This window comes from Mandrillus leucophaeus, unplaced genomic scaffold (genome assembly GCF_000951045.1).
Source record: "Mandrillus leucophaeus isolate KB7577 unplaced genomic scaffold, Mleu.le_1.0 Scaffold512, whole genome shotgun sequence".
In the NCBI taxonomy this organism is placed as follows: domain Eukaryota; kingdom Metazoa; phylum Chordata; class Mammalia; order Primates; family Cercopithecidae; genus Mandrillus; species Mandrillus leucophaeus.
In genome coordinates, this window is record NW_012105498.1 from 774,497 (window position 1) to 789,166 (window position 14,670).

The following is a 14,670-nucleotide window of genomic DNA, read 5'->3' on the forward strand; positions in this document are numbered from 1 at the left end:
TATTCATATTCTACTGCCTTTGTTACTCAACTTGGTTTCACCATTCTCTGCAATTCATTTGCACCTTTCAGCATCTATAGGACATTAACATATGCAAGGCACTGTGCTAGGCGCATGGAGTATATAAAGATGAGTAAAACACAGGGAGGATATAAAGATGAAGAAAATCATCCCTAATTTCAAACAGCTCACAGTCTATAGGAAGGACACACACAGTTAATTAACTATAGTAGAATACAAGATGTTCTATTAAAAAAGAAGAGAGCGTCTCCTGCTGTTAGTCTCATGTCTGTCAATATGTTTTCAATACTGCAGCCACAGGCTTTCCAACCACTCTCACCTGCAGCATGTGGCTACATTGTTTGTCTACTCTCTTCTTTGCACCACTACTTAACCTCCATTGCCTCACCGTCACAATAATGTACTGCAATCATTGGTTTACTACTCTACTACTGAGTTCTTTGAGGGCAAAGGCTGTCTTCTATTTGACCTTACAGCCCCAGTACCTTCCTAACACAGTACATAGTATGTGGTAGAAACATTTGAATGATGGCTAACTGAATGAACAAAGGATTGTGGAATCACAAGGGAGGAATTGGTCAATTCTACTTAACAGATTAGTAGGGTATTAAAGAAGATTTCACAGATGGAGCTAGATGACAGTAAGTTGCTAAGGGGTAGTGATGCTTTACCACCACAGTGCTTGGCACAAAACATTTACTATAACACAGGATGGAGGAATGAATGGATGGACAGATGGTTGAAGAAACAAATACATACAAATATTTTGATGACTCGCCTATCAATCAACATAGACCTGATTGGAAGGAGATACAGCAAATCTTCTATTTCTATTATGATTAATCTCCTAAGGCTAAAATGGTTTAAATTGAGCTTAGAATTTTGCTTATTACTCATTAATTTATAATAGACTAAAAATTATATGAGAAAGTTCTGTGTTTTTTCCAATTTTTTATTCTGCTAAAATATACATACAATTTATCATTTTAACCACTTTTAAACATACAGTTCAGTGGTCTATATATGTTTTAATTATATTTTCTACCAGAGGTCACTTTCACAATGCAGACTATTTTAAGAGAAGCGCCTCTTCATTAATTTTGTTTTTACTGATTTGGTGCTTACTTGGCCTTAATAGCTACAAGAATCTTTCTAATACCTTGGATTCCCTGCCTTCAATCCTGGGAGCCATCCTGGAAAGAATGATACTTGTAGAGGACACTGACGAGGGTGTCAGGAGAGTGGTCCTGCCACTCACCAAGCAGATGATGCCATACAAATCACTGGTGGATTCTCTTATCCACTGACTTTATGAGGCTCTGGGAAAGCCTGCAAACTACTAGCAAAAAGACACTTAAACATCACTGAGAAAAGATAGTCGGTAAATGTTAAAGAAGAAGGATGACAGGCTGGATGTGGTGTCTCATGCCTGTAATCCCAGCACTTTGGGAGGCTGAGGCAGAAGGATTACTTGAGCCCAGGAGTGATCAATATGGCAACATAGTGAGACCCCATCTCTACAAAAAATAAAAACAAAAATGAATAGCTGGGCATGGTGGCACACACCTGCAGTCCCAGCTACTTGTGAGGCCAAGGTGAGAGGATCACTTGAGCCTAGGAGATCGAGGCTGCAGTGAGCTGTGATTGCACCACTGCACTCCAGCCTGGGCAACTGAGCAAGACCCTGCCTGAAAAAAAAAAAGGATGACAGTAAGACAACAACTGTGCAGTTCTGCCCTCTTCTAAGGAAGGATTAAAGAAGTTATTCCTCATATGCCTACATGTTAATGAGGCCCTTAAATTAATGTGATTGAAGAGGGTCACTCTGTATCTTTATTTTATATATTGGGCGTGAAAGAATCACAGGCAAGTTGATTTGGACTGGATGTGGGAGATGAGCCAACTGTCACTTTTTATAAAGTTCTAGAAGCCTGAAAAGGTACTGGGGACAGAAAGTGTGCTGTGAATACAAATATGAGTAAAACACAAACCTTGCTCTTGGGGAGCCTGTGGCCTTATGGGTGGAGTCAGATGTTATAAAAATATCAATTTTTGCAGAGTGTAATAAGCACTTTAAAATAAGGTTTGCAGAAAGAATAAATGGAATATTTATGCCCGGGAATTTAGGAAAGAAAAATAAGCCTGTTCTTTAACACCAGGGACCATTCCTTATTCACCCTTATTTATGGCCAGTGCCTGGAAGGTAGTAGGCACCAACATTTCTGATCAAATAAATGAACTCTCATATATATATATATTCATATATATTCATATATATATATATATATGAATGAATGGAAAACCCAAATATCTGGAAGTAAAATGCATGAAACAGTAGTTATCTTTACCCAACTCCTTGGGTAACTACCTCCCCTCCGCTAGGACAACAGAAAGCTACAAAAGGCTCTTCCCATCAATGCCTCCTGAGCACACTCCTGTCTCTCTTTCCTGTCCCCATAGCCTAACTCCTTCTCCCCATCCCCTACACTATTTTTGTTCACTTTCTAGTTAGCCTTTATGTGGATTTCATACCCTGCTTTCCTCTTCCAGTGCTCTAGCTCCCCATTCACTGCTGTATTTGGTGTGAATGTCTCTGCAGTACAAGCTATTTTAGTAGTCAGGGCTGGAAGAGACACTGAGAGAGCTTCTGGCCTCCACTCAAGGACCTCCTCCTAAACACTTCTCTGTGATGGCAAGTATCTAGAAAATGCTGAAGAGCATTACGGAGCTTCTCTGCTCTTCCCAAGGCACTCAAAGGAAAGAGAGCATGTACATATGGGAGAAGGATGCAAATGAACGGACCCAAACATAGGATGCTTAGGTTGGGAATCAAGGTAGAACTCTAAAATGCCAATTTTCATTGCGCTGCTGATGGCTGGGCTCTCCTTCCTTTCCTTCCCTCTTTCCATCCCTCCCCCACACCCCCCTGACTCCATCTGTCTGTCTTTCTCTCTCTCACACACGTGGGTGCGCGCGCGCGCACACACACACACACACACACACGGTCTCGTTCTGTCACCCAGGCTGGAGTGCAATGGCACAATCATGGCTCACTGTAGACTCAATTTCCCAGGTTCAAACAATGCTCTCACCTCAGCCTCCTGAGTAGCTGGGACTACAGGTGCATGCCACCATGACCAGACAATTTTTTATCTTTTGAAAACACGGAGTCTCACTATGTCTCCAACTCCTGGCCTCCCAAAGTGTTGGGATTACAGGCGGGAGTCACTGTACCCGGCCTTGGCTATAACTTCTTTCCATAAGGCCCAGCTCTGAAGAGCCAATTGTGGAACTTCAGTAACTCTGACGGCAGGTAGAGCACAGTGCCAAACATCAGTATATCTACCCTCCTTCCAGGTGATTTAGTCTCACTTCACATTTCTTTCCATCACCTCCCTCCTTTCCTTGCTCCAGGTAATAGGCCTAGTGTGCCTTTCTTCCCCTCTTCTTTCATGGCAGGGGAGACCCCAGAAAGGCAGTGGTGTGTATTGGTTGGTTAAATGGGTTCAAATCCTGCCTGTCCACTTTCCTATACTTATCTATGTGTAGCCATGGATAAGTTATTTAACCTCTCTGAAGCCAGTAAAATGAGGATAATACCACTTACCCCATGGGTTTACAGTAAGGACTAAACTAAATATAACATAAGTAAAAGCACCCAGCAGAGGCACTGGCAGATTGTAGGTACTCAATAAACATTCTCTCCTTCGTCCTGTTCCTGGACACACCATACGTCTTCCAGGTACCAAACCATCCAGAAGCCACAAAGGCTGGAGGGGAAGGAAGCAGGCGGTAGAGAGCATGTATCCTTTCCCATACTCCTCATTTAGTGTCTTTCCTTTTTAGAGACAAGGATATGATAGGAGAGAGGATAATTTAAATAAGTGATTCATAATGAAACATAGAAATCAGGAGCCTCTTTCATGGGGCTGCTGTTTAGAGGAGGTAGCACCTGCTTATTGGCCCAGCTCAAGAGATTCAAAAAGAAATTTCTTCCTTGTCTTTATGTCACTTGTGACATGACAGGAGACAGGATAAACTTGCCTTAGCCATTTTCTGTCTTCTAATCTGTAAACACATCATCCAAAATTCCTTCCTTCCCCCATAAAAAAGACTAGAAGAACTCTGGAAATAAGCTGCTATGGCTGAGTGCATTGTTTCAATGTGGGTTTCAATTTGGAGATTTAATAAATGTTATGAAAGCACTACTTCCCCTAACCTCTCACATAGCACATGACAACCTTAGTGAATATTTAACACCTTACCTTTACTTTTTCACCATTAATCTCCACTGTCTTAATCATAAAATCAACTCCAATTGTGGCTCCTTGACCTGGGGGGAAAAGACCCTGAAGAAGAAATAATGGAAAAGAACATCTAAGCAAATATTTCCATTAAATGAAATTCTTTCTCCTCTCCCCCAGTAACACCCATCACCAGGTCCTTCCTTCAGCTGAGTTGACTGGTAGAAAAGAGAACTCTGGTTACCCTCAAGGGAGCCCTGTGCAACTCTGTATGCATGTCTTAAGGAAAAGAGAAAAGAGGGAGAAAGTGTGAGAGAGAAATGCTGAAACAAGAGGAAAGAGATAGGAGGACAGAGAAAAGGAGATAAGACAGGTGAAGGAGAAAACTGAGAAAGGGCAGGGGAACCTGATTTTAAGAATGAAACAGAAAAATCAGACATGAAGATAAGATTGAAGGGCATGCAACCACAGAGATGATATCAGAATCGGAAAGGTCAGGGCCAAACGGATAGGTTCTTTCTAAGAAGTAAAATCAAGGGTACTTAAAACTAGTTATCAGTCTTGAGCATGGACAGCCATGGGAGTGGGCAACAATATGAAAAAACAAATAAAAACTCAGCATGAGAAGCAGGAATAAGAGAGTTTTGGGATCTGTCTTTTTGGATCTCCAGAAGCTTCTGAATTTTCCTTTGCCCCAGGGTGATCACTGTTTTCCTCAGTGCAATGTACCATGCATATGTAATTACATGGATCAAAGCCAATGACACTGGGAAGATAATCTAAGAAAATTAAGTCATCAGGGAGACAGTAGGGTAGAAACAGCATTAAACCAGGAGGCAGCAGCCTTAGAATCTCTGTGTAACCTCAAACAAACCACTCACCCTCTCTGGGCCTCAAATTCAATAAGTTTGAGGCTGATGTAAGCCATTTTAAAACAAACAAACAAAATGCTTTACTTCAAACTGGAAACTTAACCAGAAAGATGAGATTTTAACAAAGGCACAAGTATAATTTATGCAATTTACTATTACATACTGTTTCCTATAAGCTTAGGGAGGGAGTTGGGGGTAGCAAGAAATTCTGTCAAGAAAGAACTCTTCACCCAGTTTCTCTTTCCTCTTTACTTATATTCCAGAATTTCCAGAAATTAAAGTAAAATTGACTTTATTAGTTCTGGCAACTATGACGCAGATATCTTTAATTAAGAATTATTTAATTAAAGTTTTAGCTTAAAAGATTGAACTTCAAACCAAAAGAAAATGTTCTACTGCATGTCTGCAAAAGATGTAAATATAAACATTCATAACTTTACTTTCAAATATTGAATCAATTTTCTTCTGTTTTGGTTTGGCTCAGAAACAAAAGCTGCCAAGCTTCAAGTTTATAGCTCCAGATGTTTGCACCTCAACAAATGCCAAAAAGTTAAACAAATTCTTCCCAATGTTTCACCTACCATTTTGTTCCCCAACCCCTGTGCCTAAAAAACAGCTAGATCCAATTCATTTTAACTGTCTGCTAAATAATAAAAACAAACATAATCTTGCCTCTGAAATATGAGTTTATGGTGGAGTTGAGGGGCTGGGAGGGGTAAAATGTAGACACAAAAGACAAATAAGAAAGAAGAAAAATGTGCTTGTTGGCAAAAAATTACTGTTGAAAATGGAGACATTTTCACATCCAATGACAGAGTTTGTGCTTTTAAAGAGAATGGTCTCAGAAGTTAGAATGTATAGGAGGTAGAAATTATCAGGCTTAGAACCTGGAACCCGGGTTCTAATCCTAGCCTTGCCACTCTATCTAATCTCACAATATAAGATCCTAAGCAAGGCATTTAGCCCCTCTAGATCTGACCTTTCATCTATAAAGTGAGAGAGGGGGGTTGAACAATGTCCTAAGTGACCTTTCAATACTAAGACAAGGTCAAGGAAACTTTTGATAAAGGGACTGAAAACTTTGCTACATCTCTGTGTCTTATCCTTTTGTCAAAAGCAGAAAATATGACTAATGTTAGGTAGAAGTAAAACCAGTTGGAGTTTCCCATATATCCCCATGGCGGCTGACTGAGCCCAGATGCCTATTAGCTTGCTACTTTTGGTTTCAGCAGGCCACGGCTTAAAAAGCATGGGTTCTATTCACTTATCATGGGAAAAACCCTGACATTGCCAAAGTGACTCTGGCCCCTCTAGCTGTTTGTTATTCAATCTGCCTCTCTCGTTCTCCACAAAACCACAGACTGTCAGAGCTGGAAGGGGCCTTGGAGCTCACCCAGCCCCTAATGCACAACAGGCAGCCCCAGGAAAGGGAGGTAACTTACCCAGGCTCATAGAGCAAGCCAGGGGCAGAACCAGGACTAGGACCCATGTCTCAACTCCCAAGCCAGTGCTCTTTCCACAGCGCCAGGTTATCCTATGCCTTAGATAGGGGGGCAGGTGCCAACTTGCTGAACAAATACTTTATGAAAATTCAAGATATGTATGTAATGGTCCTACGAAGGGTACCATTCATATTTTTAGGGGAAAACACATAAAAAAGGTCAACTTCGGAATGAGTTCTCACTCGTTTCCATATGAAAGCAGTATATAATCTCCAGCAGTGATTCTCAAAAGGGTAGTCTCCAAGGGAACTTGTACTTAGATCATATGTGATAAGAATCGAATCCAACCCAGAGGGACCATTCAATTCAGTTCAGATAATTCTTCACTATTTTCATGTCGTTCCCACTGAAGAGATTTAGAAAATTGGCCTATTTGCTCCTAAATGAAAATGATTCATTCAAGTTTCCTGGGAGGATTAAAGGGGGCCTAGGCAGAATTTGACTGGTTTAATTTGTATTAGAGTTTTAAAAAATTTAGGTTCAGTTTGATGTCTAGATTCATTTGTTTCCACCTGGGGATTATTAACTAGTAACTTACTTTTATCCAATAATTTAGTTTTGATACTGCACACTGACAGCAAAACCACTTGCCTTTGTCATTAAAGGAAGCAAGAAGAGGCGTGGGAGGGTTGGTGGAGACTCCCAGGGCCATGCTCCCAGGAGGTGGTTTAAAACAGATGTCTCCGATAGATTGTTGGTGCATGCTACAAAAAGAGCGGAATATGAGCCAAGGAAATAGCTTGTTTTTCCAGAAGGTCCCCTTTGGGAAGACTTATTATTGTGACCTGAAAATGTTAATTTGAAGATGTGGGGCAGGGACAGTGACATTTCTGTAGTCCTAGATGCACAGAATTATGGGAAAGAATGTTGATTTCTATACAGTGTGGCGCGCTTTTTTAATAATCATTTAATCTTGGGAAAATTGAAAAAAAAAAAAAATCCCTTGTCTAGGCTACAAAGCAGATGCAGCTTTCAAAGGGTGCATCAGGAACCCACAGCTAAGCCCCTGGCATTGAAACTGGTCATCCATCTCGACAGATTTCCCCAACCCCTCAGGCTAGACTGACAAACCCAACCCTGGGCTTACGAGTTCCCTTACCTGAGTGAATCTTCGGACGAGGCACGTCTTCCCCACACCAGCGTTGCCAATTAAAACAATTTTGAACAGGAAATCATAATCTTCCATACTCATTTACACAGCTGCAAGGCAAACACAGGCAAAAGTGAGAAGGGCCCAGTCAGACTTGCCCACAGAGCTCAAGCTGCGCCAGCCTCGTCTCCGGGGGAACAAGTCTGACTCATTTAAAGAGCAATTTAAAGCTCCCCTCTGGTGACCCTGCCAGCAAGACAGAAACACAGGTGTTTGGTCACAGACGGACTTTATTCCTTCTCAGCTACCTCATGCCACAGAGAATAAATGACGCAGATGTCTTTTCACCTGGTAACCTTTATTCCTCCAAGCTATCATGTCACAGTTTCCTCCTGCAATAAATCTGTTTTCTTTCAGCATGAAAAGGAGATGACAAATCCATGTGCAGGCAAGCTGGGGTGCAAAAAAGCAAGGACAATAGAGAGCCCATCCAGAGCTTAAAGGACATTTGTGGAATGTATATGACTGGAAAGAAGTGCTAGTGACGGGGAGACTGAATGAAGGGGAAGGAACTATAAAGGGCCGTTTTAGTCTCCTGCTTCTGGAAGTCTTAGGGTCCTACCAATGGTAGTCATAGCCATCTTTCCCCTCTACCTCCTACATGTCTCCTGCCAGCCATGCTGATGCTACAGGGCCTCCCAAAGTGCTTTTCCCAAAGTTCACTCCTCTGGGCTTTGGTATGTGCCATTTCTTCTGCCTGGGATGCCCTCCCTTCCACCCATTCTGCCCCTTGAAGTCCTTGAAGGTCCAATGCCAGCATCTCTTTCTCTTTGAATCTTTCACTGATCTTCCCCAAATAAAGCTAAACACTTTCACCACTCCTCTGTCCTAAAACTTCACTTGCTGTATACAATTCTTTGTTCAAATATCTGCCTCATCCTTAAGGGATGGGATTATGCCTTTCAGTTCTATTTCCTAGCCCCTGGACAGAGTTACACTTTGTAAATGTCTATCCTATTGAAATAAAAAATTAGTTAACGGGCATGTTGCTTATGTATACGCCTTAGTTTCTCCAACTGCACTAGAAAGACTGTGACTAAAAGGGCATACTAAAAGAATGCTCTGTCTACTTCAGTGGACTGCCGTTAAGATTTTTAAAAACTTACAAAAGAACCTTATACAAAAATTACCCAGGTGTGGTGGCGCGCTCCTGTAATCCCAGCTACTCAGGAGGCTGAGGCACAAGAATTGCTTGAACCCAGGAGGCAGAGGTTGCAGTGAGCCGAGATCACACCACCGCCCTCCAGCCTGGGTGACAGAGTAAGACTCTGCCTAAAAAAAAAAAAACAAAACCAACCTTGATACACATAAAGCGCTATCCTGGTAAAAGCAATTGTAATCTACTGGGTGCCTACTACAGTACTACAGGAAATACAGAGAAGAGACAATGTCTGCCCTCAAGACCAACATGAGAAAAGTTAAATAATGAAAAAAAAAAAAGCTAAATAACAATTTGCGCCAACAGTGGAGCTCTTTTCCTAAGGTGTAGGCAGAACAGACCCAGTAGACTCTGGAGAGACAGGAAATGGGCAATAAGGGAGCTCAGGAGGGGAAAGGTGCTCGGGAGGGTAGGGAAGCCTCAGGGTCACTCCTACCAGCAGACCTGGAGCTCAAAAGCCTGTAGCCTTGTAGGGCAGAGAGCAGAGCCCAATTAGCTGAACCTGTCAACTAGCCAGGGGAGAAAATTCCATGTGTGCAAAGATGATGCCTGTGTAGATTTCAATTAATCCTTGGAAAAATAACTGACAACCAAGCCAACATGTAGGTGGCAGGTCATGGGGTTCCATCCCAGTTCACTGGGACTGTGAAGGAAAAACATTTCTCTGTACAAGAATCTGGGTCCATGAGCAGTGGTAGCATTATACTTGGCCCTTTATGTGTATTTCCATTTGTTTCTACAAGTATACGAGGTTTGTATTTACTAACACATTATCTATTTTACAGCTCAGTGAACTAAGGTTAAAGGAAATTAAGAGGGTGGCCTGAAATCATAAAGTTAAGAGCCAGACTTCATGTTCCAAAGGCATATAGTATCGTAAAAAATGGAGCCAGAGAGACCGAGGTTCATACCTGGCTGCACTGACCTTCTAAATCTGTGCCTTTGGGCAAATGACAATTTTTCAAAACCTCAGCTTCCCCATCAACAAAATGGGGCTAATAACACCTATACCACAGAATTGTGATGCTTGAAAGAACGCATGGGAGCCCCTAAGGACAGTACCTGGCTCTTTGTCACCCAAACTCCTTAAAATGATTCTCAAATTTTCCATGATCTGGTTCCTGCTGTCACTGCCAGCTCTGTCTCCTACCACTCTCCTCACAATCCACATTCTAGGCTCACTGGATTTCCTCAGTTGCTTAAATACCATGGGACTGCCTTTCTCCTTAGACCTTCACATATATTGTTCCGTCTGCCTAGAACACAAAACACAACTGAACCTCGCACCCTCGCCCACCACCCCAAGCCTCCTCTAGATCTCAGCTTCAACATGACTTCCTCCAGTCTGCTCCTCTAACCTACGAAGGGCCTGGGCCTCCCGGCTCCAGGCTCCCACAATGCCCTCCTCCTCTCCTGCTGTAAACTCACCATGCTACCTGTAATTAATTATTCACATATCTCACACTCCGGCCCCATCCCTCAGCACTTCAGCCCTACACACGTGTACACTCATGACTGTGAGCAGCATGAGAGCAATGAGGTGTCTGGTTGAGTCCCTAACTGTGAGCAGCATGAGAGCAATGAGGTGTCTGGTTGAGTCCCTAACTGTGAGCAGCATGAGAGCAATAAGGTGTCTGGTAGAGTCCTAACCCCTCCCCATCATCATCGTCTCATTCTATATTCCTAAGTCATTTAATCCTCAAAACAACCCTATGAGGGGGATGCTATACTATTAGTATCCTAATTTGGTAGAGGGGGCTGCTGAGACACAGAGAAGTTAAATAAGCAGTCATAAGGTCCCACAGCTGATAACTAGTGGAGCTGAGATTCATACCCAGATAATCTGGCTCTCGCATTCATGTCCTTGAACCACTACCCAAGTGACTTTCACAATGCTGGCTCAGAGCAAAAGCTCAAGAAAGATGGATGAATTACATGATGAAGGACAGGCACTTAATCAATGTGATCACTCTTTCCTCTTCCCCTCTGGCTTCAAATATAAAACTCTACCACCCTGTAGAAGTTAAACAAGAATCAAAGTCAAACTCCTGATAAACACTCAGGGACATGATATGTAAACTAAAATTCAATAAAGCTATTAGAAAAAAAAATCATAAAACTCACGGAAAGGCACACAGGCAGCAGGAAGGCATGAGGCTCTGTGGACCACAACTCTCTGCTTTCATAAGCCCATAAGAAACAGGAAACACAGGACTGGACTGCATTCTTTTTCTGTGCCTAGATTGTTTGACACACACTCATTTCTACATCTTTGCTGGAGGTCAAAGAACCAAAGCAGGAAATCCAGAGGAGAATGTCAAAAATAAAGACTTTAGAAATAGGGCTCTTAAAGAAGGTTCACAGTGCCCCAGTGATGCACCTTTAGAAAAAGAAGGTGAAAAAAAGGCTTTGTTATAGTGAACATTATCTCATGTGGTTACCACCTGGAGCAGGCTACAGAATAAGTTAAGACACTACCTCTTTCTATAAGAAATTAATGCTCTGTTGAATGTGTTTTTGTTTGTTTTGCTTTCTTTTGTTTTTGAGGCAGGATCTTGCTCTGTTGCCTATGCTGGAGTGCAGTAGCACGATCACGGATGAAACGACCCTCCTGCCTCAGCCTCCCAAGTAGCTGGGATTACAGACACAAGCCACTGTGCCCAGCTAATTTTTAAAATTTTTTTGTAGAGACGGGGTCTCACTATGTTGCCCAGGCTTGTCTTGAACTCCTGGCCTCCATCAGTCTTTCCACCTCAGCCTTCCAAAGTGCTGGGATTACAGGCATGAGCCACCATGCCAAAATGTTGGATGTTTTTAAAATGGACCTCTGGGTAAAAATTGGTCTTTAATAATGCAGGCTGTCTATGGGTAAAGCTGGACTGTAAACTCCAGGTTATCTGTTGTAGTTACTGTTTCGCTTCTAATGGAAAACACATTACTGAACGAAAAGATCACAAGATTATCTGCAAACTTCTACTCTTTGAGGAAGCCCTTCTGTTTGGTACATAAAGTAACAGCCCAGGCATCACCAATCCACATGTGATGAGATAGCATTTCCCCCTGAATAAGGGAAACCCATTCAGAAGCATTTACACCCAGCCCTAAATTGACAACAAAAGTCATGCCTCATCTGGGGAGCAGACATGCCACAAGATATGCTACTAACCAAACACTACTGCCGTATTTTATATTCTATTATTGTTAACATTGATAACAGCTTAACATTGATAACATTGATATTCGGCGCTTTTTATGTCTTGGGTACTCTTCTACATGTATTTGCTCATTTAATCCTCATAACTCTATGATGTAAGTACTCGTATTATCCCTAACTTGCAGAAGAGGAAGCTGAGACAGAGATATCATCCTAAAATCACACAGCTAGTTAGTCTCAGGACCAGGATTCAAACCTAGATCCATCTGACTCCAAAGCCTAGTTCTTTCTGCAACAGGATGCTGCTACCCTCTGTCTTGTAATTAACATTGTCTCTCTGTCATGAGAGCTAGAGGCTCAGCTGAATGAGGCCCCAGGTCCTTTGAACTGCAGTGTTCTAGAATCTTCCTGCTCTGGAAGCAACACACCCACACTGATGGAGCCACACACTGAACTTCAGATTACACAAGCGCTGTTCCTCACCTTGCCCTCCAGCCCAGGATTCTTTCAGGACCTGAAGTCACACTTCAGCTGCATCACTCTCACAATTCAGTCATCATTCATCCCTGTAAGTAAGTACCAGGCATAGGGAATATAAACAGGAGCATAGATGAGCAGGCAAAATCCCCAGTATCATCATCACCACAACAGTTGTAAATAAATGGATACATGGATAAGATTCAAACTGGAAAAATAGATGAGCAAGATAAAAAAAAAATGAATTTTAAAAAGGTACAGGAAATGAAATCTAGTATGAAAAGCTTGAAAAGAAAAACAAAAACCATTCTAAGCAACGTGAATTTGGCAACATTTAAACCATTCTTTAAAAGTGGCCTTTACCAGGCATGGTGGCTCACGCCTGTAACCCTAGCATTTTGGAAGGCTGAGGCAGGAGGATCATTTGAGCCCAGGAGTTCAAGGTTGCAGTGACCCGTGATCACACCACTGCATTCCACCTTGAGCAACACAGTGGGACTCTATCAATAAATCAGTGAATAAGTGGCCTTAAAAAAAGCCTGTATTCACTGTTGCACACCTGTGCATTTTTCCTCTTTCCCTTTAGGGCTCAATATAATAGATAAAGTCAGAGGCCAGGTCTTCTCCCCAACTTTCTGACACACCTCCAACCCCAGTCCCCTAAAATATTTTGGTGACTTGTCCTTATTAAAAAAACTGTGTGTCTCAGGCAGGTCCTTTGGGCCTTGACTTGGTCTGTAAAGGGAGGGGCTGGGTAAACAGGCAACAAGGCCCCTTCCCATGGCAGCAAGTGTGGTTACTCTTTCATACCAAAGAGGCAGCGTAGGCAATGAAGCCAGAGGGCCTGGGTCTGTTAAAGAGCACTGTGTAGTTTCCTTATCCACAAAATGGGGATGATATTAGAACCTATACCACTGAGTTGCGTGACAGGCAAATAAGATAATATATGGACAGGTACTCCTTTCAAAAACATATAAATAGTTTTTCCCAGCATTCTGACAAAAATCATACATACTGATTGCAGAAAATACAGACAAGCAAAAAGGAAAAGAAAATTATCTATCATCTCCTTCCCTACCCAGACCTTCTCCGGGGAATAATTAGTTAGCATTCTGGTATACATCCTTCTAGTCTTTTTCTTTTTTCTTTTTAGACAGAATTTCACTCCTATTGCCCAGGCTGGAGTGCAATGGCACGATCTCGGCTCACTGCAACCTCTGCCTCCTGGGTTCAAGTGATTCTCCTACCTCAGCCTCCCCAGTAGCGGGGATTACAGGCATGTGCCACCATGCCTGGCTAATTTGTATTTTTAGTAGAGACAGGGTTTCTCCACGTTGGTCATACTGGTCTCGAACTCCCAACCTCAGGTGATCCGCCCACCTCAGCCTCCCAAAGTGCTGGGATTATAGGCGTGAGCTACTGCACCTGGCTCTAGTCTTTTTCTTTATATATACTCGTGTCTATGTGTATATTTTATTACAAATTTATTAATTTAAAAAACAAAAACAACATCATAGAATTATATAAATTTTTTTCGATAGAATGGTATTTTCCCAAAACCCAAAATCAGAACTCATGGTCTGCAAATAGAACCGATTACCAGAGACCCTCAAAATTCATTCAACGTTTGGTCATACGACCCTAGATACTCAGTAAGTGGGGGGTGTAGAGGATAGCTTCACAGTAACACAACTCTGAGAAATACTATTATCACCCAATCTTGGAGGTTTAAAATGTTCTGAAACTTCCCATAATGAAGGCTAGTTAACTTCATTTAATCCAGGATTTACCAAACATGATTTTAGCTGAGAATTCTTTTCTCATATAAAACATCTTTTTTTTTTTTTTTTTTTTTTTTGAGACGGAGTCTCTCTCTGTCGCGGGCCTGGGTCTGTTAAAGAGCACTGTGTAGTTTCCTTATCCACAAAATGGGGATGATATTAGAACCTATACCACTGCTGTCTCTTATACACATCTAGATGTGTATAAGAGACAGCTTTAGGGCTCAATATAATAGATAAAGTCAGAGGCCAGGTCTTCTCCCCAACTTTCTGACACACCTCCAACCCCAGTCCCCTAAAATATTTTGGT

At 42.1% G+C, this 14,670-nt stretch overlaps 1 protein-coding gene across 6 annotated transcripts in view; it reads right to left on the reverse strand.

The window, feature by feature from the left end:
• Nucleotides 1-14,670, reverse strand: part of RAB30 (RAB30, member RAS oncogene family) — a 98,968-nt gene that overhangs the window by 15,691 nt on the left and 68,607 nt on the right. For all 6 annotated transcript variants that reach the window (XM_011996411.1, XM_011996415.1, XM_011996412.1 and 3 more), the window contains 2 exons: nucleotides 7,739-7,839; nucleotides 4,287-4,370 (listed from right to left, as the gene is read on the reverse strand). In XM_011996411.1, coding sequence (XP_011851801.1) covers nucleotides 4,287-4,370; nucleotides 7,739-7,831 — 177 coding nt within the window. In that variant the 5' untranslated portion in view covers nucleotides 7,832-7,839. The remainder of the gene's footprint in view (nucleotides 1-4,286; nucleotides 4,371-7,738; nucleotides 7,840-14,670) is intronic.